Here is a 27,656-nt window from a genome sequence, read left to right as displayed (position 1 = left end):
CCTAGTTTCATGATGATGTCCAGGAGTTTTTTGTTAATTTACAGACAAACACAGATATAACGTGTGACAATATTAAATACAATCATCATAATTCAAGAAACTTTAATAAACTGAAAATGCACTGAATATTGAATACACGTAGTACAAAAGAATAACCATTTACAGTGACAGTTATTTAGGACTGTTTACACATTAACAACATATTTTTTTCTTTTGTAATAGAAAAAGAAAAGAAAAAGGGAAGTCATCTGATAATCTGCACCACATACTGTGTTCTTATAAATCTCTGTACCACAAATATGTCAGAGTTTTACATCTTGATCCACAGTCGTTCCTGACACATTGACAACATCTCTCAACATTCAGTGATAATATAATATCCTGGATCTGCCACTTTAACCCAATCAATTGCTCTCACCCCGCCCCCTTCCTGCACCATTTGGTATAAATGGCTGATAAATGAATAAACAATGAGCCATGCTTGAAAACATCACTTCCTTTACAGATGTAAATATCAGAAAAGTCACACGAAAAACAGAAACGTGGGTACTTTAGCAAATGTTGTTGTCCATCTACTGCATCAAAGATATAGTGGTGTCTCCTCAATGGGATATTTTCCATTCAGTTACAGAGATGCAGCTAATGTAAATGTAGACAATCTCTCTTGTGTAGCTGTAAGTGATGAACCTGGATTTAGTTCAATGCTTTTTGAAGTTATTGAAGTCTGCTATTCATCAGTGGTGATGGAACTTCATAAAGCATTGAACTACAACAAGGTTCATCACTTTTTTTGGCCCCTGGAAACATTTCCAGTATTGTTTTCGCTAACTGTTGTATCACTTATTAATGAATCAATAACTAAGTAACAACTTATTTGACAACGCTTGAGCAAATCTTATCCCTCTTGTGTTGCCATGGTGTGGCTTCTCAACTGGATATTTTCTCCTGTGGACTTTGTATAAACTGGCAAGTCAGAGATCTTGCAAACATTTTACAAAATATCAGTTTTGCTATGTGTGGGTACTCAAATGTTTTGTTAAAAGGGATTTGTTAACAAATCTTTCCCCACCAGTTGTACAGGGAAATTACTCCTGCCATTTATGGCTTCTCATGTGGACTTTCAAGCTACTTCCCCATTTAAAACTTTTCTCACAAGTTTTGCAAGTAAAAGGTTTCTCGCCCGTGTGAGTTCTCTCGTGTCTCTTCAGGGAATAACTCTTGTTAAAACATCTCCCACAAGTTTTGCAGGAGAACGGTTTCTCGCCCGTGTGTGTTCTCTCGTGTCTCTTCAGGGTAATTCTCTCACTAAAACTTCTCTCACAAGTTTTGCAAGAGAAAGGTTTCTCGCCCGTGTGCGTTCTCTCGTGGTTCTGCACATGCACTCTAGTTGTAAAACTTCTCCCACACGTTTTGCAAGAAAAAGGTTTCTCGCCCGTGTGCGTTCTCTCGTGTCTCTGCAGATGATGTCTGTGAAAAAAACTTCTCCCACAAGTTTTGCAAGAGAAAGGTCTCTCGCCTGTGTGCGTTCTCTCGTGTCTCTGCAGATTCATTCTAGATGTAAAACTTCTCCCACAAGTTTTACATGAAAAAGGTTTCTCGCCAGTGTGCAATCTCTCGTGGACCTGCAGATTCATTCTAGATGTAAAACTTCTCCCACAAGTTTTGCAAGGAAAAGGTTTCTCGCCCGTGTGCGTTCTCTCGTGGATCTTCAAATTTGTGCTAGTTGTGAAACTTTTTTCACACATTTCGCAAGAATGCTGTTTCTGCCCTGCGTGGACTCTCAGATGTGTTTCTAGTGCTGACTTGTAACAAAATCTTTTTCCACAGGTTTTGCAAATATATGGTTTCTCACCTCTGTGAAACTTAAGATGTTCATTTAATCCTGACTTCCACTTAAAGACTTTTCCACAAGTGTCACACTGGAGAACTTTTTTACCCTTGCAGATATTCGGCACAATCTTTGACATGGTAGTGCTACACGCAAGGTTACTGGGACTTGTGCTTTCTTTTGCTCTTGTGATGACATGATGTCCCTTTTCTGATGCCTGCTCTGCATTACTCACTGATATTGAGTTTCCATGCTTGTCTCCACTAAGATCATGGCTCTGAGCTGAGCTGTGGGAGAGGAGCTGGTGGTCACTTGGTTCTGGTTCACTGTGGTCACTTTCTATGAAAGTAGGATTCAACAAAAGGTTATCTTGATCCTCCTGCTTCAGTACAAGCTGCTCTACTCCCAGACGGATGCAGTGCTCCTCCTCCTCTTTAATCTGTGGAGGTTCTGGCTCCTCTTGGTCTGGACTGGGGTTCCTCTCCAGCAGGTCAGCAGGAAACTCTTCCTTGATACAGACATGTCGCTGTTGGAGCTCTGGGGGAGACAATTGACAGAAGTCATGATAAAAGAGCCCATGTGTTTAGACTAGCAGGGATTATAAGTGTGGTGTATAGTTCTCTAACTCAGGTGATACAGACCTATTCTCTGCAGCTTTACTACAGGTTTCAAAGTTACATCCAGCAGTCTGCGCTGACGACCGATCTCATCCTCGTACTTTGCGACAGTCGCTTCAAAACATCCACATATGTCTTCAGCAGCAGTGTGTAACCTCTCGTTGATAAACTGTCTGAAACTCTGGATTGTTGACATTTCCATTCGAACGCTTTAGCCAAATACCTTCTCCGATAACGCAGCGAAGACCGAATACGGAAGATGGCGACTTGTTTTACTTCTGCCGACAATTGTTATAAACGCAACAAAACCACGTGTGTAGTAGAAGAGTTGATCCGAAAGCATTTAGCCGAGTAGCCTCAAGTTCTGTTGGATGTTAGCATAGCAGGCTAACAACAGTACTTCTTCTTCTCCGAATAATGGTTGACAAACTTCCGGGCGCATTACTGCCACTTTCTGGATGGAGTGTGTCTCAAAACAGATTCAGGACTAAAACATTGAATTCTCCTTGTTACTCCGGCATCTATTAGAGATATAAAACAGTCCTGTACTCTACCGAACTCATCTGCAGCATTTCTGTAATATTCAGCTCGGTCTGATTACTTTAAAGTGGTTATTACCTTCCTGTCTCCTTTGTTTATATCATTCTTAAACAAAGTATTCTTCAGTGTTTCCATGTATCGTACTTGTTTCCATTCAATCCAGCAGCACCAAGTTACACACACTTATGAATGATAGTCCTCTAAATGTGTAAGATGTTTTTTATCAGGATAACCTGACCACATCTTTTCACCCAGTTTCATGTTGATGTCCAGGAGTTTTTTGTTAATTTACAGACAAACACAGATTCAACGTGTGACAATATTAAATACAATCATCATAATTCAAGAAACTTTAATAAACTGCAAATGCACTGAATATTGAATACACGTAGTACAAAAGAATAACCATTATCAGTGACAGTTATTTAGGACTGTGTACACATTAACAACATATTTTTTTCTTTTGTAATAGAAAAAGGGAAATCATCTGATAATCTGCACCACATACTGTGTTCTTATAAATCTCTGTACCACAAATATGTCAGAGTTTTACATCTTGATCCACAGTCTTTCCTGACATATTGACAACATCTCTCAACATTCAGTGATAATATAATATCCTGGATCTGCCACTTTAACCCAATCAATTGCTCTCACCCCGCCCCCTTCCTGCACCATTTGGTATAAATGGCTGATAAATGCATTAAAAAAGAGACATGCTTGAAAACATCACTTCCTTTGCAGATGTAAATATCAATGACAGTCACATGAAAAACAGAAACGTGGGTACTTTAGCAAATGCTGTTGACCATGTACTGCATCAAAGATATTGTGAAAAAAAAATAAAAAAAATTCTTACAATTTCTGAAACTAACAATTTAGTAGCACTTAAATGGCACTTACTTATAGCATTTTGTAGTTTTGCTTTATTTTTGAAGAACGTGTACTTTCTTGATTCTTGTTGTTCTGCTACTCAGGAGTGGTGATGGAACTTCATAAAGCATTGAACTACAACAAGGTTCATCACTTTTTTTGGCCCCTGGAAACATTTCCAGTGTTGTTTTCGCTAAATGTGGTGACGCCGGTGAGGTAGTTCTGGCAGGCAACTCGAGCTGCGCTGCTCCAATCATTTTACATACATCACGTGACATACCTCACATTCCACAACCATCTATAGTACACACCCACTTCATCAGGTGGTCTATTTAACATAAATTAACACAAGAAATGTCATTATACCTTCTTAACACTTCATTATAGTGACCAATACATTTTTAATTTAATGTTTGTACAGTATAGGGCTTATTACTGTTATTTGGTGGGGTTGTCAGTGTTGCTGAGATTGATGAGGATATCATTAGTTTTGCAGGTATTTGGTCACCAAGTGATGGACAAGAAAGAGATTTGAACTGAAGATGGCACTAGATGACAATTGAAAGGGGGATTACTATTCCTAAGAGCGATACTAACATCGGCACCAAATTTCCTGGACATCACACACTAATAGTTGTTTAGATACGTCTGGCTTGAAAAATAACGACACAATGAATTCAAATGAAGTCACAGTGACGTACTTCAAAATTCATGGAGATATATTGAATAACACACAAGTCGTGCTCACTGTACCACCTTTAATTTCAAAAATCCAAAGCTGTTATCTATCCATTTTTCTAACAGCAGGCACATCAGGACATTTTCAAAACAAACCTTTAAATATTTTTGCTGTGTCGATGGTAAACCTAACGTGCAAACAGTAGAGTAACAGCTTCATTCTCGTGGACGCACTGGGTAAGAAAGGTATGCTGTGATACAGAGCTGTGGGAAATAGATTCATTATTTTAAATGTACACAAAGTGCAAGAGTGTGTCGAGGGGGAGGGGTTAATGTAAGTGTTCACACTTGAGGAATGTCATTGTTTGAAAAGTGAGGTGAACTAAAGCCACTAAATCCAGTCAAACAGAAAATAAAAGCTGTAGTTAATCTTCACTGCCGCTGTGCAGGAAGTAAAATATCACAAAAACATATTCTCTGCAACTTGAAAATAAAAGCTGAAATTAAAAATATTTTCAGGATAAATGAAGTCAACGGATACTTCTTCTGACTCGACCACAGTCCAACACAACATCCCAGAATGTCCGTGAACAGACTTCAGCCTGCCAGCTCCCTAAGTACAAAACTCTGAGCTGCAGTTTCATAATAGCTTTCAACAACGTCCTCAACCGACAACACAGAGTCCAGCCATGTACTAAGTTTTGACCTAGTTACCAATAGTTCTCAAGTGTGAGACAGTGCATGGCATGGATTCAATCTGCTTTCAGTTACTGTCAAAGTAAAATTATCGACTTCATTATAAGCTCCGATGCTGAACTTCATTGGGGCCAAATTATGATTTTAAAAACGCTAAATAAGCTGCTGTTCGTGCAGCTACAAATGATGTGTAAAGTAAATTCAAGCATTTGCTTTACAATGATTATCCGTTGTAAAAACATAATAAACCACTTCGTCAAAACTTGCAAACTTGAGAACAGGTTAATACGATACTCAATACCTAATGTATTTCCCCCCCACATGGTATATCTTAGACAAACTGAAAACAGTCAACATACAAATCTGCCGCTACTCATCACAACCAGCTCCCACCAAAATATATGCTCTCCAAAATATACTGTAAATGAAATAAAACCTACAAACACATATGTTTTCTTTTCATCTTATTGATTTGCACCTCAAGAACCTCAAGTAGTTCAACAGTCAATGTTAATGCTGGACAGCAGCTCCTCTAAGGCCTCCAGCTTCTGGTTGGCCTCCTCGATGGCGCTGTATGTCTGTACGTCGCTTGTAATGTGGTAGCGGATTTCATCCACCAGGGGGACGGAGTCGGTCTCGTGACGCTTGTCAAGCGATGCTGCGTCCTCTTTGATGATCTCCGCAAACTCAGGCTGCTCCACAAGCTGCAAAAGATCGGTACGACAAGTGTGAATTTATCCTCGGACTCAACCTAGAGCTGTTTGAGTTTGAAAACTGGGACAAACAACTCCTCATGCTCACAGCTACAGTCCCGAATGACCCTAACCCCAGTCTGTGTGTATTTGGACTGTGAGAGGAAGTCGCAGTACCCAGAGAAAACCCACGCAGATATAAGAAGAACATACAAACTCCACAGAGAAATACTTCTGCTAAAGCACACATTTACACACATTATATCCTGTTAAATCTGTACAAAATCCACATGTTTAAATGACCGTTTGTTTCACAGGGAGATATGAACACAGAAACAGACACAGTAACTTCTCCCCTGCATCCAGCCTTAGGACCAAGTTAATAACCTACAGGGCTTTGGCTTCATATTGATCGGAGACGCAGAGACCAACACCTACCCGCTCAATGATCTTGGCCATGAACACAGTGCATTGATCCTCCAGCCGGGAGAGACGGAAAAGCTTGGCTGTCCTCAACACGTACAGGACGTTGTCTTCACATATAGTCATACCGAGCGTCTTCCCACACAGACGCTTCAGCCCCGTCAGCAGATACATGTCAGCCACAAACAGCACGTCCAACACATTCTCCGTCGTCAGCTGGACACGGAGAACAGATCAGGGGTCAAACAAGGATGTGCATTCGAGGAAGAATACTTTTGTTGTATAGGAGGAGAAAAAAAACTCTGTCATGTCATTGATTAAACATAGAGATCTTATTATACTTATGATGCACCCTATAAAGGATTGGTCAAGAATCCAATGTTATGCACTTAACAATATGCTTGAATTTACTAATATTTATATCACGCCGCAAAAGAATTTCGCAAAACATATATGATAAAAATTTCTAATAAACAGTGGACAAGATGTAGAAGATGGATGAATTTACTTGTAGTTTAATTTACATGAACTCTACATAATTTCAGAGGTCTGGGGAAATTGTAGAGGCGATCACTATTTTTTGTAAAGAAATTACCAACAAGAACATTTTATAAGTAACATTGTTGCCTGTGTCAGGGCAGATTGAATGTCCCGTGCAAGTTGTTAAATTCGCTTTCAGACGTCTGAATCACCTAATTGATCCGTAAAAGCAGCGTTTCTAGTTTCTCCTGTTTGTATGACTCCTGGGCTCGTATCCCTGAGAAACAAGTGTTTACACAAACTAACGACTACAAACATCAGGCTGAATCAGGTCACCTACCTCTGTGGTATTACTGTAGATGTAATACATGACATGGATAAAGACTTCATGGGAGATGTTGTGTAAAGTGATCACTGGAGTGCTGGGCAGCGACTGCAACTGCCCTCCCTCACTGAAGTGATCCTGCAGTAAGGCTTTGAAGTAGTCGCTACGCCCGGAGAAAAACACCTAGTGACAAAAACACATACACACACACAATAAATCTATAATGCTGTACTTGTTTTTTAAGTGAGAAAGTGTCTGTTGTGATTTTGTACCTTATGACAAGAGAAATCGTAACCATCCACTCTGAAGCAAATGTCGGGATAAGTAGGGAAGAGGTCGACTCTGTTGAATGGAAGTTCTCCAAATCCAACCTACAGAGGATCAACAGCAAAAAGCTTGTTCAGACTGTCAGACACTCACAAATATAGTGTGACCATATTCTTCTCCTTTGCTAAAGTGTCCTTACTCTTAGTTCAGTGGGCAGTGCACAGTCTGCTAACTGAGCCATCTCCTCCGCAAGCTGACAGCTCTGAGACTCCACAGTCAGGACTTTCACACAGATTCCTGGCTTGTTGGACACTGAAAAAAAAAAAAAGGACACACATTATGCAGGCGGAGAAGATTATTTCATGCTGCTGAAAAAAATGGTCATGAGTTTTCAAAGTGTCCCGCTACACTGAAGCTATTTGAAAAAAGCTCTAGATGTGTGACAGTGATAACACACAACGAGTAAAACGAGTGTCTTACCAAAGTCATACACGTGTTTACATTGACTCTCCAGCTCCTCTATGAAATCTGTCATCTTGCACTGTTTAGCAATTCGTCTGCACTCCTCCACGAGGCTTATATCGATATCCATTCCTCCTATAACATAGACGAGAAAAAACAACATTTTTTTACAAGTTCAAAATGGCAGCAGGAACTTGTCTGGCTCTGTTTGTTGTCTTTAAAAAATCATTAAGAAAATGCTCCACAAACCAACTAATGGTCAGAAACTCTATAGGTCACCTTTGAAAACAGTGAGTGCTTCCAGCTGCAGCTTGAAGCCTGTTGCAGCCACTATAGATATGACTGGTGTTGAAAAAGAAACTGAGGCATCTACCTCTTTGTCATTAAGGCAAAATTCAAAAAGGACTTTCTCACTAACTCGGCATGGTTACGCTTTGTTTTTCACACATGCAAAATAGGACAGGCTAAATTTTCTGAACATTTTCTGCTCTTAGATAAACCAACCTGTGTAGAAATACTGCAGGATGGCTCCAAAGGCTGCAGGGTTGATCTGGAATCAAAAAGCAGCCTTCATGCATTTTGATAAAGACAATATGACAATATTGCACAGTGTAATAGACATGAAACTGTAACAGCTGCACAGAGGGAATCAAAGAGAATATATATTCATCTACCAAAGGGTGTTTGAGAGTTATCAAGTTCTTTCCTTTCCATTTGCTCTCAAACATTTCAGTGAAGTACTCGGAGCGTGCGCTGAGGACACAGCGGTGGGCCTGAAATGTCTGACCATGAACCAGGAACTTGACATCACTGTGTTGGCCCTGCTCCAGTAACCTGAGAGCAAAAACAAAACATAAAAATGTTTGGATTACATCAATGTACTCCCAGTGGGCCTGCAGATGTAAGCCCAAGCCATAAAGGTAGTATTCTGTGCTTCTGATACAACTGAGGAAGATGAACAGCTCTGTAGAAGGTGGATCATTTCCATGCTCAGACACTTGATGCTTACATGTGCAGGAAGTAGTTGAAATCATCCCGCTGCATAGTGCGGGCACTGACACACTTGTAATCTTTGAGCAGGCGTCGAACTGAGTCACTCAGGGAGCCGTACATGCACCTCTCGCCATCAAACGTGTTGGCTTCACACTTGGCACCTGGAAAAAAAACTGATGATACTACAAAACATCTCGGTGCAATTGTAAGAATCAGCAAAAAATCTCTGGAAAGTAGTTTCAGTCTTTTGTGTTTAAGCAGCCTCACCATTAGCCAACAGGTACTCGACCAGCTCCTCATAACCACAGAGGCAGGCGTAATACCTGGAGAATAAACATGTCCACATTTCAACATAGGATAATGATGCCGTGCTGGGATTTGACTACCCGCCCAAACTTGTACTTACAGCGGGGTACTGTCCCATTTATCTCTTACATTGAGCTCCACGTCTCTTTGTTCAACGAGGTATCTGAAAGAGAGAAGAAAAAGTAGAAGTATGTAGTGGTGGAAGCTACAGTGGTTTCAAAATGTGTGTTTTACGTTATTAATATATATATAGATATTTTTACATACATGATATCATTCAAATATCTGTATAACTGCACACATTATATACACGACCGGTCAGAGCCTGAGAAGGGCCCCACATTTACTAGCCCTGCATTCCACTTGCTTGACCTGACTAAACTAATTACTGGTCTCCTGGTATTTACTAGGACATACCAGTGTGTCCCAGAGCAGAGTTAGAGTCTCTTGGACCCTCTTTCTTTAACTAAGAACAGACCAACTTCGTACTGTGTTTGTTATCTATGGGGTTGGGTAAAAGTAATCTCTTCTCTAATAATAATAATAATAATAAGCGCTTGTTAAGGTCGCTAATGACCAACATCACAGTGTTGCCTGTGATGTTGTTGATCTTTTACAACGTCAAGACAATTGGGTCGGAATCAAGGGCACTGCTTTAACCTTACTATGGTCCTAACTCTCGCTCAGAACCTTCTAAGTCACTCGGCTCATCGTCGCCTCCTCACCAGCTCATCTGAGACGTGGTGTTCCTAAGGGCTCTGTCCTTGCCCCCTTTTGTTTTCTATATACATGCTGTGTCTTGACTAGGCCATCAAACATTTTTTTTGATGGCCTACACCCAGTTGTATAGCAGTCTATTTTGCTGGTGCAGATCAACATTTGTACGAGGGGGCAGGACGTTTATCTCTCTCTCTCTTCAGTCCTGGTTGCAGAAGCAGACAAATTCACCCCATGAGGATCCAGTTAGCATTTACTTATTTTTCTTCTCTGGTGGCTGCAGAGGTCCAATTTTTGTAGATATATTTTTAGTTTAGTTTCGGTTGTTGGTTTAAGGTAGAGGGGGATTCCCATGTTGGTGTGTTGGGTTTTCTTTCTTTTGTTTTGGCCACACAATCAGACCACTGTTTACCTTGTCTTCAAGTTGGATGCGTTTGTTAATTAGTTATAAATTAATTTCATGTTGGACCGTTTCTCACAACCTGCCCCTCTGACACTAAATCCTGCACATCCTCCGATTTCCTTAAATAATAATTATTCTAGTAGTTGTTCTAGTTCTTGTTATTATGACCAAGCTGACAGCCAGAACCTGATTTGCAGCAGGAACCTGAGCAGCTGACCTACAAACGCTGGCTTGAGTTCCCAGCTGGGTCATCAGAGCTAATGTTAGCAGGCTGGACCCAGCTCCTTGTTTACATGCAGCTGAGGAAACTATATCTGATTCTGAACAAGCTAGCAGCAACAACACGTCCTGTAAACCCAGTTAGCATTTAGCTAACACACAAACACACACGCACATACACTCCCACAACCACAACAACATCGTCTGCTCACCTGACTCTAAAAATGTCGCCCTTTCTGCAGCTGCTAAACAGATCGTACACATCCATGGTCTCCTCGGTGTGTGGGCGGCTCTGTGATGCATCGAAGCGGCCTGTCTACCGGACAGGGGGGGCGACAGGTTGCTGGAAGCCTCCGGGGTTTGCAGGCTCGACGCTGGGGGAAGTTCTCTGAGATGTCACACCGTCCTGCACGGTTGTTTACAAGCTGCTCGGATCCTCGGTGTCATGGAGGTGTTTTGTTTTTCTCTCTCCCTTCCCTTGGTGGGCGGGGCCCGCTCCTGCGCTGCGTCTGATTGGCCAGTGCCCGTTGACTTCCTTGTTTGGGTTCCAGAAGAGCGGTGATTGGTTGAGGAGAGCACATCCGCGTCTGGTTAAGCCAATCAGAGGCAGGGGAGGGGCGGGTATGGTTGCTACAATTCCCTTCAGTTGTGCAGAAGGTGTGTAAACTGGTTCTGTCGACTTTCCTGCAACATACAACAATAAACCCTTAATTATCTATCATCATTATCCTCACCCACAACATACAACTGGGACAAGACACTGCTCATGAAGTTCCTCCATTAAGTGATGTGTATGTTCTGGCTCAGTTAATCCTCTCAGTGGTTTCCCTGTGTACAAGACTGTAATGTGACATTTTGCTGCAGTGCATGTGAGCAGTGTAAACATCCTGCCTGACGAGGTGAGGAGCAGCAGCTCTGTCATGACTATTAAAAACCAAACTATGGAGTCTGTTGAAAGCTGCTCAGCACTGACCCGGAGCTCTGCCCTATTCATTTGTTGATAGTCTTTGGACAAGCACACGCTTGTGTTGTGTTGTTCACTGCAGATGTGAACTGTCTATAAACTATAATCTGGTACAGTGATATTAATGTTTTGAGCGAAACAAGGACCCTTTCAAGTAAAATAGATAAACAAATACGTATAACTCATCTGCAGGTCTTTGTGTTGAATCTTAAAACACTTTAAGGGACGTGTTGCCAAATATCATTATATTTGGTGGACATATGGATGTTGATGTTTCTGATCTTAATCTGATTTTTTCAATTGAAAATAGCACACGCACAACACAGATGACCACAAATGTGTCATAATAAAACCATAACTGACTTTTTGTAATACACAGAAAGGAAACTTAATAACCAAGAAAGTAGAATTGAGGAAGAGAAAAACATTCAAGCAAAAAGAGTGGATGAAAAAGAAAAGGATTCTGTGTTTCGGCTTTTCAGGCCCATCAACCAGCTCCTTGTTAAACAGCTTCAGTTCCTTCTTGTCTTGACCTGTCAATCGACGCCTGAGGGAGTTTTTTCCAAATCCTGTTTCGACATTCAGGTTTTGCAGAATAGGGAAAATTCAGTGCTTGTGAATAGTCACAAGACACTCTTTCATAACTCTTTCAGCCTCTATTACATTGATCATTACAGAACTTGTCTGAGCATTGTCTGAATGTGGTCTCTCTCATGAGACGTTTTGGTATTTCTCTGTTGCATTTTTTATTTATGAGTGTTCTTGCAGGAAGACTGTGAATGATCTGCCTGGGGATTCTAAAACTAACCATAACGTTTTTAAACCAGATCTTAGTTTACCCACTCGCGTATAGGGTTGGGTACCGAGAACCGGTTCCAATATGGAACCGGTACCAATACAACCGGTACCTACCCGGACCGAAATGCAACGGAGATTTCGGTTCCTCATTTCGGTTCCTGAGCCAATGGAAGACTGAAGTCTCCGCTCGTCCCGCCTCCTCACACTTCCGCTCCTTCCTTCACGGGAAGCGGCGGCTCCCGCGGGCCCCCGCATGTCGGCCGCGGCTGCTTGTGGACAGACTCTTGTCCCCGCGCTGCCCGCGCCACGCGTGCGTCAGGGCTCCGGTGCAGGTGTTGGGGGGGGAGGATCTCCTCGCTAGACCTGTCCCCGGCGCTGGCCGGCCCCGCCGGGCGCATCTCCTCCGTGGCGGTGCGCCGCGACCGGCTCCGGGTCGGCTTGGAAACGGTCGGTGCGGGAGGAGCGAAGACCACGCCGAGAAATGTTTCATAAAAGCGACCGCATTTTAGGGGGACGAAGGTGGGCCGAAGCCTGCCTGCGACAGCCCCAGCCGCGGAGACACGGGGGTCTCCGAGTGATGGGAAAGCGACCCTCAGTCTTCATTTGGCTCAGGCACCAAGTCAGAGTCACGAGTCAGAGTGTGTGTGTTTTGTATTTATTTTTATTTATTTAAGTATAGTGTAAACTTTTGTTAACAGTTCGTATGTTATTCATAGTTTTAAGTTAAAAAGGGTTTTGTATTTATTTATATTTATAATCTACTTTAAACAGTTAATATATTTGGCAATAAAAAAAGCCTTTCTCAGTCAAGCATCGTTTTGTGCACTTTTTTGAAAAAAGTATCGGTTCAGGCACCGTTTAGGCACCGGTATCGTTTTAAAAGTATCGGTTAGGAACCGGTATCGGATAAAAACCAAACGATACCCATCCCTACTCGCGAAACAAAGGTTCATCTTGCATCTCACAAGCTATTGTGTACTTCATCGATAATACGGACCATGCTGTTTGTCGTTAAAAACTTCACTTCCTTTTAAAAAAAAACGCAAGATGAGAGATTACCCAGACACACAAAGCGATCACACAAAATGACCAAATACCAGATGACCAGAAAATTTGTTGTGGACAAACCAGACCAGTTTCCTACCAGTAATTAAACTCATTAAAAACCATTAAAAGCAAAGATATGTGAAACAAAACATTATTTATTTATTTCAAAATGTAAAAAGCGTAACTCGAAGCATTTCAGATCTTTTATTCATTCCTCGTGTCCTATTCCCATTTTGGAAAATTTCTGTTTTAATATGGAGATCTGAAGGTGAAGTTTTATTTGTTCCAGCGCGAGGTTTTCCTTCTGCAGTCTCAGCACGTCGACCTGCAACATCTCTGCGAGGAGAAAAACACACACAAAAACACACAACTGAGGATTTCACAGACACAACAATGTCCCTACTTAAATAAGTGTGAAGGGGAGGTTAAACATACAGTGGCAGCGTGGCTGGTCAGTGTGCATGTGTAACTTCACCACTAGATGTCACTAAATTCTAAACACTGAACCTTTAAAGGTTGATAATATGACGTTGGTGAAGAATTCAATGAATTTATTTTACAACTCTTTATGACTTCCCCATTCATTTAAGATAGAATGTAAAAAAACTGAAACTGCGCTGGCTGGCGGAGGCATACAACCACCAGGTGGTAAATCTAGTGACTTTATTATGATGGATTAGATTCAATTTTAAGTCAATATGAGAGCTCCACATCTGAGCTGATTCAGGCTGACAGTCAAGAGGATTTTCTCTACATGCTCCAGAATCGATGCTAGAAGTAGCGTCCAACAAGGTAATTTATTGAGGAAGAAGAAACACATGTGGCCCAAAAAGCCACTTCTGCCAAAAATGTATGTTTTGTCTTTCTTTGACATAGTACAATTCAACAGTTTTGTTAAATGCTCAGAGAATAATTTGTGGATCTTAAAAAAATGTTTAGCGCACTGAAATCTGATAGTGTGAAATTTGGTGCAGATCCAAATGAACTTCTCGATCTGGTGAATTTGAATGTGGTTTCAAAGGGGACAGTCAGGCCTAGTCGGAGTTATGTGTTCTCTATATGACAAAGTACATTAGTATGATCACATCATGATAATTTTTTGCCTTTTTATGAGAATTCCAGACATTACGGAAAGATACAACACAGACAACTTGTAGGCCCTGTAGTTTAACAAAATGATTACTACCCCCGAGTTGACACTCCTCACATAAGTGGAAAGTCTCATCTTTAAAGCATGAGGGTCACTCCCAAATTCTAAGCATTCCATCTAATAATTTAGCCCCCTGCCTTTCACAGAGGCAACACCTCACTACAGTTGTCAAGTACATAAAGCTCAACTCTCGTCTCACTTCATGTCTGCGGGGGAAAGAATGTCAGAATGAGTAAATTACAGTGTTGCTCGTTACCTATGACGGTTTTGTTGACAGATGCATTCTGGGTATCGACTATGTCCCCTCTGTGGCCAGACATCATGAGAGGTAAAGCGATATGTAGATCTACCTCAACAGGATAGTGATCGCTCACTCTCAGGGCCTGAGGATGATAAATATCCGGAATTAGTGATATCGCCAAGAAACAGGAAAGTAATAGCGGTGCATAACTTGTTGGTTATGAAAATATAAACTTACCATTTCCTCTGTCATATCAAACTCTGTGTGGAAATTGAACGTCTTGGCGGAATTCGGCACAGTTGCAGCCAGCATGTCTTCACCATACACTACAATCCTATTAGAGAAATATATATATATTATATAATTAATTCGGAAAATACACCGTAAGTAAATTTTTCTTCCATTCAGAGATAATTATTGCACTACTCTTTAAATCATGCATTGTTTCTCAAAAGCTTTACAATGTCCACCTGCCTGTCATAGGTGTGATCATTTGACATATTCGCAGTGGTGTCGACGTCATCGCCGATCAGCCAGTGGAAGTTCTTGTCAGTGCGAATGCGGATCTCCTTCATTTTTTTACGTGTGACGTACGCCCCATCTGCATTGAAGTCTCCCAGGATCATTATGTTCTAAAGGAAATCAAGTACAGTAAATGTTAAATGGTCTTTATTCGCATTTGCATTCCAAGTGTAGTACTTTCTCCATGCGAAGGGGGAATTTCAGCATGACTGGGATCGAACAGCCCCCAGTCATTTCAGTATAACTAGAGGGGCATTCAGTGGAGAGCATCCCTCTGCCAAGGCCCAACTTTTGTCTTAAATTTAACCAATAAGCCTGGGAAAAAAGGTATAATTGTAAAGAAAAAAACACCATGTGCGATCAAAGATTTACAAAATGCGCCTTTCTTCACGATCTGTGCTAACATCAGATATTAGGGTATTAGAACTTCCTATATTCTTCAGTTGTGACATAAAAACACACAGAAATCCCATCCGAAGTGAGGACAGCAATATGGTTTATTTATGTCACGTAACTAGTATGATCATCTGATATGATAGAGAATAGAAGTACATTTATTTATGAATATAGTTTTAGTGTGTACCCTGAACTCATTAATGCACTGCTTTGAGTTGGATCAATGATGATACGTTATAACTCACATCCGTTTTCCACTTTTTTTTAACAGCCAGGACGACCTCGTACAGCTCATCCAGCTCTTTCTCCGAGTCCCAGGGTTTGGTGTGGACCGGGATCAGCACTATGTCCTCCAGCACTGAGACAAATGCACAGGACAAATGTTTGTCTCCACCGACATGTCCCATCTTGACGAAATTCTGACTTTACTCTGACTGTCTAAACTTGATTAACTTGCTGCTGGCTTTTATTCTCATGTCAAACTAGATCCCATCACCATCACAAACATGACTCAGACATACCGCAGACATCACAGCAGCAATCTGTCTACAGCAACACTTAAACACGGATAGAGCGACTCCCTGTTAAACTGACCTGTGTTGTGTAGTTTGAAGTGGAGAATATACGGCTCCCTGGCAAAAGCATCAATGTCGTTGACCTGGGTGTCTTCATATTGATAGCAGTCAATCAAGTTGACCACATCATCCCTTTGAGTGGGAGAAGATGTGTTTTAGGACAAATAGTTATACGTAGGGAGTCTTATCGTCGAGTAAAACTCACCTGAAGAGAAACAAAAATTGTTCCTTGTATCGGGTCCTTCCCAGGCGGGTGCTGAGCTGATGGGAGTAGTGATGGCTTGTGTTGACCCTGATGTGAGATAATAATACACCACACACAGTAAACACCAACATCAACTTTTGCTTCATTCAGAGATTAAAAAAGATAAATAAAAAAAACAACTCACCTGTTCAGTTCATTCAGGAGCAGTTTGACAGAATCTCCGCTCACATCCACAACCTCCAGAATGAGGATGATGTCATATCGAGACACAATCTAAAACAAACATTTTCAGAGGTAAGTAGAAGTCTGAAGTTATGAGGAAGCAAGTGACACATTTCAGTCTTAAATGTGAAAAAATGAGGAAACAGATTGACCCTTTGGGGATATTTTGATTTTTCTTTCTGTAGCACAACCTGTCACACCAATAACAGCTAATAAATTAACTTGGTTCTTTGTTAGTCACACTTCCTCATTAAAGCTCTTTGGCAGTCTTCCAAAACTAAACCCTTGTAGTTATTATTATTACGTTTTATTGCCCTATAAATCACCTTCTCATAATAACTGTGCCCCAACCAATGTAAACACGTTTTACCTTAACAAGAGTCGACAGCACATCTTGATCGGAGACCTTTGCCTGTCCAAACCTCTGCACGTTGAATGAAGCTATCTTCATACCTGACAAGGAAAAAAACTCTGACATTTAAAATAGAGTCAAAGAAAAACATTTACATGATTAATTATTGCTTGACATAAATGTACTTTTTACCCACCTCCAATATCGATTGATGCTGTTTGTTAGAGGCACACCAACTCCAGAATGGACCGAGTGAGAAACATACTCATGCCTAGTTGTTATTCTAAAGGAAGGTGATGATTGCGTAAACGGTCTGAAAAGGGGAGAGAGCCAGTTTCTAAAGAAAGCAAAGAGAGGACGGACCAGTTTTATTGTTTACAGCCGTCTGTCACCAAGCTGAGCTCTTGACATTGCACTTAACATAGAATTACATCTAAAGCAACAATATGACTCTACTTTTCTCATATGAATATTTTGTTGCAAAGTCTAATCTACGGCCTTTCCCAAAACACAAAGTATTCTTGTAGTATATATGATTTTTTGATGTTAGAACATATTTTGTTGGAAATCTTGTGTATCCTTGTCGTTTAGGTGAATCATCATTTGTGGGCTTAGTTTTTCCAGGGCGGACCTGTGATCCACCTGCAATTTAAATCATCTCAAACTTCTTGTTTTTCCTGCTTTGTTTACATCTCATCCAGCACCACTGTACACCAAACTGAAATCTCATTTGGACATAAAGCCAATATAAATATTTAAGTAATTAACAGTATTAACAATATTTTGGCTCTTGTTGATATAATCAAATGCAGACTTTTCTTTCTAATGTTGTAACTTGTGTCACGGAGAAGGCCTGGAATCCAGCACGAGAGTACAAACAAAGCATCCTTCAGAGAGGGGTAGGTGGGACAACAAGTATGCGTCCGACAGGTTGAACCACATTGGGGGAGCCACATAACTTCCCTATCAAGCCACACCTAGTCCTGCCTATAAAGTAACTCCAAAAAGATAAGAGATGCACAACCGAGACCGACCACTGCCCGACATCTTCATCTTCCCCATCAGAGAGATCTCCACAGAAGAACCACCATGAGTCTGAGGAGAAACCCCACCAGCCGTCCAGGAGTGCACTCCAAGGGCTTCAGCAGCTTGTCCATGGGCTCCTACTCCTTTAACAGGATGAGCACCGGCACCGAGCAGAGAGCCCCGATCACAGCTGTGACTGTCAACAGGAGCCTGCTCGCCCCACTGAACCTGGAAATCGACCCCAACATCCAGGTGGTCCGCACCCAGGAGAAAGAGCAGATCAAGACCCTCAACAACCGCTTCGTCTCATTTATTGACAAGGTGAGAATCAGGTTTGCAGATAATGATCACAGAGAGATTTTTGTTTGTGTTGTAACAAAATATTTGAGGGCCAGTTTTAAGTTGTGGCTCCTTTCTCCCCGTGTCACAGGTGAGATTCCTTGAGCAGCAGAACAAAATGCTGGAAACCAAGTGGCAGCTGCTGCAGAAACAGACGACCGCCTCCTCCAATATCGAGCCCATGCTGAGGTCCTACATCAGCTCCCTGGAGAGACAGCTGGAGGGCGTCAGCAATGAAAAACGAAGGCTTGACATGGACAACCTTGCTATGCACACAAGTGTTGATGACTATAAGACGAAGTAGGACAGAAGCACTTATTGTTGAGTAAGTAAACAAAAGGTGTGAAGACGTGCAGGGGAGATATGACCTGCGGTGTGTTTCAGGTACGAGGAGGAAATCAACAAGAGGAATGATGCTGAGAACGAGTTTGTCATGATCAAAAAGGTAAAGAATGCAATCACGGTGGCTATGATTGATGTTTACGCAGTGTGTGCATGTTTAATGCTGATGAATATTCAAAGATTCATTCATCTCTATTGCATGAAATGGAACTGTGTCTTTCATAAAGTCATGCACTAAAGCAGAGGTTGTATGTTTTTCACTGACTGCCTGCAGGATGTGGATTCAGGTTATCTGTCTCAGGTGGATCTGAGCGACAGGTTGTCTTCTATCCAGGATGAGCACATCTTCCTCAGGGCGCTGTATGATACGGTACACAACCATTCATTGAAAATTCTTTCAAAATGTCATACAGTATTCAAATAGTAAAAGGTGTAAACTACACATGTTGTACTCTGGAGAATGTCTCCTCAAGATTCAAGATTCAAGATTCAAGATTTTTATTGTCAAATGAACAGAGATAACATGAAGTAGTCACTGTCAATGAAATGCTTGGGTCACACACTCTCTTTTTCATTGCTGTCGTGTCTGTTGTTTGATAAAAGGAGCTGCGTGAGCTGCAGGAGAGCCTGAGGACGACCTCTGTGGTGGTGCAGATGGACAACTCACGTGGCCTGAACATGGATCAGATCGTGGCTGATGTCAGGGCTCAGTACGAGGACATGGCCGCCCGCAGTCGTGAGGAGGCTGAAAGCTGGTACAAGAACAAGGTGAAGAACTAAAGCATACGACCCCAGACCAATTATACGCCGCTGCTAATGTCAAGCAATTTTGTGGCAAAACAGGTTTCTCTTGAAAAGTTTAAATAAATTAGGGGGTTAAGTATTTAAGTCAAGCTCATAAATCTACTACACAAGGGACTCTCTTGTTAAACCTTATAATTACTGGACTAACACCTTTCTTCCTGTTTGGTACCAGTTTGACCAGATGACTGCCGAGTCGGAAAAGTATAGCGATGAAATGCATAGCAGCAAAGGAGAAATAGCTGGACTCACCCGAATGATCAGCCGCCTGCAGAATGAGATCCAGAATGTGAAGGCACAGGTGAGTGAAATGTTGAAAGTCAAAGGCAGCTGAAAAAACACACACTTCTCCATATGTTAAAAACAGTCTCTTCTGATCAATGTTAATTGCTCTATAACATTTTTTTAAAAAGACATCAGTTCCCTTAATCTGCCAAATTATTTAATTGTTAGTTATCAAGATCAACAAATTATTCCCTGGGAAAAATGGGAAATGTTGAAAACCAAATGTATTGGGTGTGTCCCTGACCAGTACCCCATTCTTTCAGTCTTTCCCAATCTGCTTTCGTAGGATGACAGAAACAAATGATCCAAAAAAGTATGAGTCACACAGGATCTATTATCATAGTTGTTCTGTAGTAATTTATCTGTCTGGCATGCTGTTTAAATACTTAAGTTTACTCCTTACATTATGAAATCGTATCTGGCTTTCTTGAAGCCTCAAAATGTTTAGGTGTCACAATCCACATTAACAATGGTATATCTATGACACAGTGGAATGGTCTTTGAAAGAATTTCCTGTCATCTGTTTTGAAAGGAATGATTGACAGACTAATCACCATCTATCCCTGCACGTTATTTTTCAGTGTGTCAGTCTGGAGGGCCAGGTCTCTGAGGCAGAGCAGCGTGGGGAGGTCGCTGTGCTGGATGCCAAGGCTCGCATCAGGGACCTGGAGCTGGCTCTGCAGAGGGCCAAACACGACATGGCTCGCCAGCTGAGAGACTACCAGGAGCTCATGAATGTCAAGCTGGGCCTGGACATAGAGATCTCCACCTACAGGAAGCTGCTGGAGGGAGAGGAGGACAGGTGGGTGGCTCGGGTAGATCTCAGATCACAGTCTAATGCAGGTGTTTCTGGAAAAGAGTCTCAAAAGGATGTGTTTGGCTCAAGCTTAGCATGGTCTTGCTCCCTGTTATATTACGGCGATAATAATTTCCTATGCTCAAAGCTTTAATTTACGAACTTCTGAGAATTTTGCCAGCAAGGTCCCAGAGGCTTTGGAATTATTTGTCTGAGGAGATTAGACTTGCCAGCACTTGAACTGTCTTTGAAATCATTGCTTAAAAAAATGTTTGATTGGAAACCCTTTTAATGCTTTTTAAAATTGTATTTCTATTTAGATGGTGCTACAGGAATAAATAAATAATAATAATAATAACTGTATATTATTACATTATTATATTATTACTATTAGTATTACTATAATACTACTACTAATAATCATAATTATTATTGTTATTATTATTATTATTGTTAATAATTTATAGTCAGACTCTTCCGCTCATATTGTGCTTCTGTACTGTATCTGACATGTGATTCACAACTCCCTCTTGAGTTTGGAGACAGAAATCAAATCCCAGTTTTACCAAAGCAATCAATTGGAATTGACATCTGCTTACATGTGGTCACATCCTTCAGACTCAATGACGAAGATACTCTTGAATAATGATAGCGGGGGAAAACATGTGCTCCCATGAGACATATATGTGTTAAATTGGTGAACTTGACCTTGGAAAGACTTTTCGCTCACAATGTATTTCTTCCTCTCTCACTAACAGACTTGGACAGGATTCTATTGTCAAAATCCAACAAGTGCCAAACCAATGTAAGTACTGTGCTTTACAGCTGCAGCTCACTCCATTATCACCAATAATCAGATCAAATGACCTCATATCCTGTTTGTATTTGCTTTGTCCAGCCTCCCAGGTTTACAGCCAGCAGCGGCGAAGGTCAAGTCCCCTCCTCATCAAGACAGTGGAGACCCATGACAGAATATATGCTAAAGAAAACGGAGACCATTAACCTGCTGAACCACCGTGGCAACATAACTCCCCCTTTAGATTAACCTGCGATAATCCCACTGCACATATGAGCCAAATGTGTCTGTTCCTTGACATGTTTGATGTCACAAGTTGTGTTTGAAATAAAGAAGTGTTCAGCTCTACGATTGTGTCCTTTTTTGTTATTGTCCTTCTTAGTTTAGAGGTATTGTTCTATATTTATATTTATATTTATATTTATATTTATATTTATATTTATATTTATATTTATATTTATATTTATATTTATATTTATATTTATATTATTATGAATAAGCATGGTGGGTGTGGTGTTAGTTGTAATTATATCTTCTTATTATTACTAATCTGGATCATATTATATAAATAGAGCAAAACAATTTACTCATCTACTCAATTAAAGTAACATCATCATTTTCAAAGAATATAAAACGATAAAACCACTGATTATTGGATTGTTACTATGGCAGATGTGTATGACCAAAATGTAATAATAAGATAAAAACAACTTGTTAGAACATTTTAATTCACTGCCTACCTTTATTCATACATTTGTATTCTATTCATTATTTGTATATTATTTTATTATTGTTTATAATCAAAGTATGACTTTGTTACGTTTGTACGCTATTCATTGTTGAATAAAGTTTTTTGAAAGAGTAAAAAATTAATAGATGCACAGGGGCGTTTCCCACAGTTTTTTCTGCTATAACTGTATTAATCAAACTGCGGTTGCCTCTGAAGTTCGTGTTCTTTGGACCATGGACTGTTTATTAAGGGTTGGGACTAAGCTCCTGCGGATGTAAACCACACTTTACTTCCTGTTCTGAGTCAGTCGTGGTTTAATGTTCAGGAAGCTGCAGTTCATCATATCTCCTCCATTCAAAACTCTTAATACACCGTCTGTGTTCAAACTCGTTTCAATCGTTTTCCAGCGACGCTTCGTTCAAGGTAACTTTACATTTAACTTCACTGTTAAAACAAAATGAGCTTCGTATCTGTGTTTTAAACACGAGGCCAAACCGCTTTAAAAGCAGGGAGGTTTATTACTCGTCATTAATAATCAACCTGCGGACATGTTGTCTGTCTCACCCACAGTCACTTGTTCTGTCTGTCTCTCTCCCTCTGTCTGTCTGTCTGTCTGTCTCTCTCTGTCTCTCTGTCTGTCTCTCTGTCTCTCTCTCTCTCTCTCTCTCTCTCTCTCTCTCTCTCTCTCTCTCTCTCTCTCTCTCTCTCTCTCATCATAACTCTGTCTCTCTCTCGCACACGCTCTCTCTGCCTGTCTGTCTCTATCTTTCTGTCCGTCTGTTCGCTCCGTTTGTCTCCCTCTCTCTCTCTCTCTTGGTCTCTCTATGTCCCTCTGTCTGTCGCTCTCTGTCCATAGAAGCTCTCTGTCTGTTTTACTTCCTCTATCTATCTATCTATCTATCTATCTATCTATCTATCTATCTATCTATCTATCTATCTATCTATCTATCTATCTATCTATCTATCTATCTATCTATCTATCTATCTATCTATCTATCTATCTATCTATTTATCATATTGTATTATATGTTTCCTCGTTTCTCCGCAGTGACACGATGGACAAAGACGCTGTGCTGACTCATGTCCTGAAGCAGAGAAGAACTCCTTCACTTCTTGGAGGAGAGCAGCCCGTCGGTGTGATGAGCAGCAGTAGGTACGTATCCCAGCGGACAGACAGAGAGGTGGAGAACCAGCGGACAGACAGAGAGGTGGAGAACCAGCTGCCCTCCCTCGATCACGCCATCCTCACCGCTCTGTCTGGTGAAGTCAAGACCGTGCTCCTGGTGGGTGGAGAAGGATCCGGCAAAACCACTGCTCTGGAGAAGCTGGTTGTGGACTGGGCCAAAGGAGAACAACACCTTCAGAACTTTACCTATGTTTTATACTTCGGGCTGAGGGAGATCCGGTCTCTTAAAGACGAGCTGTCGTTGGAGACTTTACTGCAGCACCATCACAGTCCCGTTCCCTCTGAGTTCACTCAGCTCCTTCTGCAGAAGCCTGAGGATGTGCTGTTTGTTTTCGATGATCTGGATCAATGCAAACTTTCCCTGGACGCCTCCGTCCACACCCTCTGCTCTGCCCTCAGCCAGGCAGTGTCAGTGTCCTGCCTGATATCCAGTCTGCTTCACGGATCACTGCTGAGAGGAGCCGCCTTTGTGGTGGCGACCAGGCCGACAGGACACCTGGAGTTTCTGAGCGGCACCAGGGTGAAGGTTTCTGGGTTCTCAAAGCCCCAAAGAGAGACTTACTTTAACGGGTTCTTCACTGACCCGGCTGCAGCTAACAAAGCACTGCTGCACATGGAGCGGACGCTGGGTTTTTATGATTTCTGCACTTCCCCTAGATTCTGTTGGACAGTTTGTTCTATTTACAAAACTCTGATGGAGGCTGGAGCAAAACTTCCTGACACATTGACTCAGCTCTATGTAGATATCCTGGTTCACCTGACGCAGGCGCTCTCGCTGAAGGAGGCCTCCAACAGAGAGCTGGTGCAGGCCCTCGGTGTCATGGCCTCTCATTGCTCCGTCAGCCAGAATTCAAGCTGCACCAAAAAGGAACTCCACTCCTTTGGTTTTCAGAAATTACTCCGCTCCGTTGGTGCTTTCTTGCACGTAGATGGTGACCTGGAGTCAGATGCATGTGTTTTCTCTTTCACCTCCCAGCTGATGCAGGAGTTCCTCTTGGCTGTGTCTTTCTTTTTGGACACGTCGGCATCTGAGGGCGTGGCGAAGATGTTGGAGAAGCACAAAGGTCACGCAGAGTTTCTAGATCTCTTCTTGTCAGGGCTCTCGGAGCCAGTTCAGCGCAGACCCCTGGAGATCCTGCTGGGGGAGTTCAGCTCGGATCGTATCTTGGATTTTAAGAGTTGGTTTAAAAGCAGCTCAGAGGAAACACTGAAGGGATGTTACAAGGACAGGCACCATCGATGCTTTCATCTCCTTCATCAAGCCCAAAATCAGAGTTTGGTGAAAGAGATCATCTCCCCGTCAGCACATACAGGCATCAGCTATGGCGACTTAAGCCTCCAGGACTGTGTCGCCCTGAACTACGTCTGGTCTTGTCTCGGTGAGATGAAGCTGTTGAATCTGTACACGACGAGGGATTTCACAGATGAGAAGGCAGAAGTCCTGGCTCCAGCTATGAGCTTATCACATAAGATACAGTAAGTCATGGTAAAAACTCATATTTTCTGGCATCATTTAGTTCACAGGTAACATGTGTAACATGAGGCTCTTGGGTCCCTCAGGTTGTCAAACAGCACCTTGAGTACCGGGGCCGTCTCTCATCTGGCGTCAGCTCTCAGCAGAGGACGCACCGAGGAGCTGGATCTCAATCACACCAGCCTCGGAGATGAAAAGTTAAAAGTGCTCTGTGCGGGACTCCGGGACTGCAAACTGCACTCTTTAATGTAAGGTGTAGAGTAAGCTTCTCTAATAACAAAGATTCTCAAGGGCCAAAAATCTGTTCGGCAAATGAATACACTCTTGATATTCTGCTTCTTCTTTTGCCCAGACTTCTGGGATGCAAACTGACTGAGGCGAGCTGTGAAGATCTGGTGTGTGCGCTGACCTCAGGCTCCTCTCAGCTGCGTGTGTTAGACATGATGTTCAATCAGATCGGTGACCTGGGCTTCATGAAATTGTGCAAAGCGCTGCAGAGTCCTAAATGCAAACTGCAGCAGCTCCAGTAGGTACTTTCAAAGTGTTGTATTATATTCAAAATGTATCAGCACCATCCATTTATGTCCAAACCATTGAAACTACTTTATTGTTGTTTACTAAAAGGCTACGATGCTGCGAGTTGACTGCAGTATCCATGGAGGCTTTATCGGCAGCTTTGTGCTCTGGAGAATCCGAGCTGAGAAAAGTGGACCTGACATCGAACACAATCGGTAAAGGTGGAGTGAGAGCTTTGTGCAAATCGCTGCAGCACCCACATTGTAAACTTCAGAGTCTCAAGTGAGTCTGTCCTTTGAGGTGATTAATCTGCCGTCAGTGTGTCTCCTGGGATGTTTTGCATCACTGCCTGTTGATTGTACGCCTCCCTAACATGTACAGTTTCAGTCTGCATTCCTCACCGTGAGTTCAGCGTGACCTTTGAAATCAAATCAGTTCATCTTCGAGTCCAAGTGACAACTTGTTAAAACTAGGAGAGGTTCAGGCAGCTTTGAGATATCATGTTCAAGAGGCCTAAAACCTGTTTTATAAGGCCGTTGTTAACTTCCCCTTGATCGACAAATCTACTGATCGGCCACGAGTTTTCTCTGTTAAACAGAGAGTGAGACCCTGACCTTCTTCTGGCATGAGTTCATTAATTTAAGTGCTCTGTGACTTTGAATAAATCTTGCATTTCTCTTTCCAGTCTGTTTGATACCGAGCTGACGGCTCCGTGCTGTCCTCATTTGATGGAGGTCTTGATGTCAGAGCACTGCTCTCTGTTAGAGCTGGATCTGTCAGTTAATGACTTGGGCCATGAGGGGGCGCTGCTGCTCTGCCAAGCTCTGAGTCGTCCTGGATGTCCAGTGGAGAAACTGGGGTAAAGTCACACTCTTGTTTTTCAGTGCCACAAATTAAAGAACCACCTTTCACAAATATCTGGTGAAATTCAGATAACATTCGTACTATGTGCTCCACCCTGCAGGTTGACACGCTGCGAGTTAACACAGCAGGTCTTTAAGGAACTGGGCTCGTTGCTGAGAAGTGGAACTTCTCGACTCAAGTCCCTGAATGTGGGTTTAAATAAAGTTGGAGATCAAGGGGTTAAACATCTTTGGGATGCTGTTGCACATCCAGGCTGTCTGCTGGAGGAACTGGAGTGAGTACACAGACACTCTTCTTAGATCATATTGAACACCGCATTGTAGTGTGCACTGCATGAGAATCCTCCTCCTGTCAGTGTTGAAATGACAGATTTGACGGACGCCTGTGTTGAAGACCTGTGTGCTGCTGTAAGAGCCAGTAAGACCCTGAAGACCCTGGAGCTGAGAAACAACTCCCTGACTGATGCGTCCGTCCCAGCCCTCGTCCAAGTCATGGAGGACAGCTGCAGCATGCAGGAGATGGTGTAAGTCGGATCTTCTTCAGCTTAATTAGAAACTAGAAGAGAGCGTGTACCTCTGCCAAGGCAAAACAGTCCTTAATGAAACCACATTTAAATTCACTGGATTTTTATTTGAACCGCAGCAAAATTCAAACACTCAAATAAATATCAGTCCCATAAACATGTGATTTTTTTTCCATCAAGACCCATGAATTATTCAGAGAAATCAATGGAAATGTTTAACGCCCAATCTCACAATGTTATATTGATAAAAAAAGTCCTGGATCGTCCTCCTGATCCGAACCAACACCACAATTTAATGGATTCATCCCTGACCCTGACCACAAACGCAAACAAACAAATGCAGACAAAACATAACCACAAAAAGTAACTACTGCCAGCAAGTTAAATACAGTTTTTAAGCCCAGAAAAACCTCTTTAAACAAGAATCTAACAACCTCATTTTGTTTTCTGACTCTTTCAGCCTGAAGTACAACGACTTTTCAGAGGACGTTTTCGAGATGATGGATGAGTGCGATAGAATAAGATACTGAAGAAGGCGGACTATTCCATCTATTCTCCACACGTTGCTACAGGGTCACATATTGTAATGCTGATGGTGATATTATTACAGCTTAAGCACTGGGTGTGAGAATCTGTTGCTTGTCTGTGTCTTATATTATCTTATCCATCCATCCTTCAATTAACTATACTCGAATCTGCATGTCTTTGGACTGAGGGGGGAAGTGGGAGAAACCCCAGACGGACAAAGGAAGACACACAGGCCTCTGGTCGAACCGGAATTCAAACCAGTTATCTGTGAGGCAACCCCTCTCTGTGTCTTATGTGAAAGTTAATATCTTTATTTGCTGACGTTGTGGTTGCTTTTCTGACATTTCATAGCCCAATTGAATAGTCGAGAAAATAATCACATTAAATCACAACGCATTAATCAATGGTTAACATTACACATTGTTGTAGTCATTTCACAGTCGAGCGAAGTCCTTCAAC

General features: G+C 41.9%; 4 protein-coding genes and 1 pseudogene across 5 annotated transcripts; 2 read left to right on the top strand and 3 right to left on the bottom strand.

Moving 5' to 3' along the window:
• Positions 1-147: 147 nt before the first annotated feature.
• Positions 148-2,367, bottom strand: LOC133005720 (gastrula zinc finger protein XlCGF17.1-like). Its single transcript, XM_061075490.1, has one exon. The coding sequence runs from the start codon at positions 1,965-1,967 to the stop codon at positions 1,086-1,088; it is 882 nt and encodes a 293-aa protein (XP_060931473.1). The 5' UTR covers positions 1,968-2,367; the 3' UTR covers positions 148-1,085.
• A 2,235-nt stretch (positions 2,368-4,602) lies between these two features.
• abtb1 (ankyrin repeat and BTB (POZ) domain containing 1) lies at positions 4,603-10,969 on the bottom strand. Its single transcript, XM_061074356.1, has 12 exons — positions 10,732-10,969; positions 9,281-9,343; positions 9,142-9,197; positions 8,891-9,035; positions 8,556-8,715; positions 8,386-8,431; positions 7,900-8,016; positions 7,619-7,731; positions 7,425-7,523; positions 7,168-7,335; positions 6,363-6,563; positions 4,603-5,936 (listed from the first exon to the last, which is right to left on the bottom strand). Exons 1-12 carry the CDS (start codon positions 10,785-10,787, stop codon positions 5,730-5,732), a joined length of 1,431 nt encoding a protein of 476 aa, XP_060930339.1. The 5' UTR covers positions 10,788-10,969; the 3' UTR covers positions 4,603-5,729.
• Positions 10,970-13,536: 2,567 nt separating this feature from the next.
• LOC133004707 (deoxyribonuclease-1-like 1) lies at positions 13,537-17,090 on the bottom strand. Its single transcript, XM_061074190.1, has 9 exons — positions 17,010-17,090; positions 16,602-16,690; positions 16,418-16,504; positions 16,232-16,344; positions 15,883-15,995; positions 15,194-15,351; positions 14,957-15,053; positions 14,735-14,861; positions 13,537-13,664 (listed from the first exon to the last, which is right to left on the bottom strand). The coding sequence occupies exons 1-9, from the start codon at positions 17,088-17,090 to the stop codon at positions 13,537-13,539; spliced, it is 993 nt and encodes a 330-aa protein (XP_060930173.1).
• A 916-nt stretch (positions 17,091-18,006) lies between these two features.
• LOC133004706 (keratin, type II cytoskeletal 8-like) lies at positions 18,007-21,582 on the top strand (annotated as a pseudogene).
• An 849-nt stretch (positions 21,583-22,431) lies between these two features.
• Positions 22,432-27,613, top strand: si:ch73-233m11.2 (NACHT, LRR and PYD domains-containing protein 12). 2 transcript variants are annotated; one of them, XM_061075052.1, is made up of 9 exons: positions 22,432-22,529; positions 23,155-24,768; positions 24,853-25,014; positions 25,119-25,292; positions 25,391-25,564; positions 25,968-26,141; positions 26,247-26,420; positions 26,502-26,669; positions 27,130-27,613. In XM_061075052.1, exons 2-9 carry the CDS (start codon positions 23,162-23,164, stop codon positions 27,197-27,199), a joined length of 2,703 nt encoding a protein of 900 aa, XP_060931035.1. In that variant the 5' UTR covers positions 22,432-22,529; positions 23,155-23,161; the 3' UTR covers positions 27,200-27,613. The 2 variants fall into 2 exon arrangements, with proteins under 2 accessions (XP_060931035.1, XP_060931036.1); XM_061075053.1 differs by lacking the exon at positions 27,130-27,613 and having other exon boundaries at positions 26,540-26,637.
• Positions 27,614-27,656: the final 43 nt, after the last annotated feature.

This window comes from Limanda limanda, chromosome 7 (assembly GCF_963576545.1).
Source record: "Limanda limanda chromosome 7, fLimLim1.1, whole genome shotgun sequence".
Lineage (NCBI taxonomy): Eukaryota > Metazoa > Chordata > Actinopteri > Pleuronectiformes > Pleuronectidae > Limanda > Limanda limanda.
Note: the sequence above shows the minus strand (reverse complement) of the source record. Positions and strands in the feature narration are given on the sequence as shown.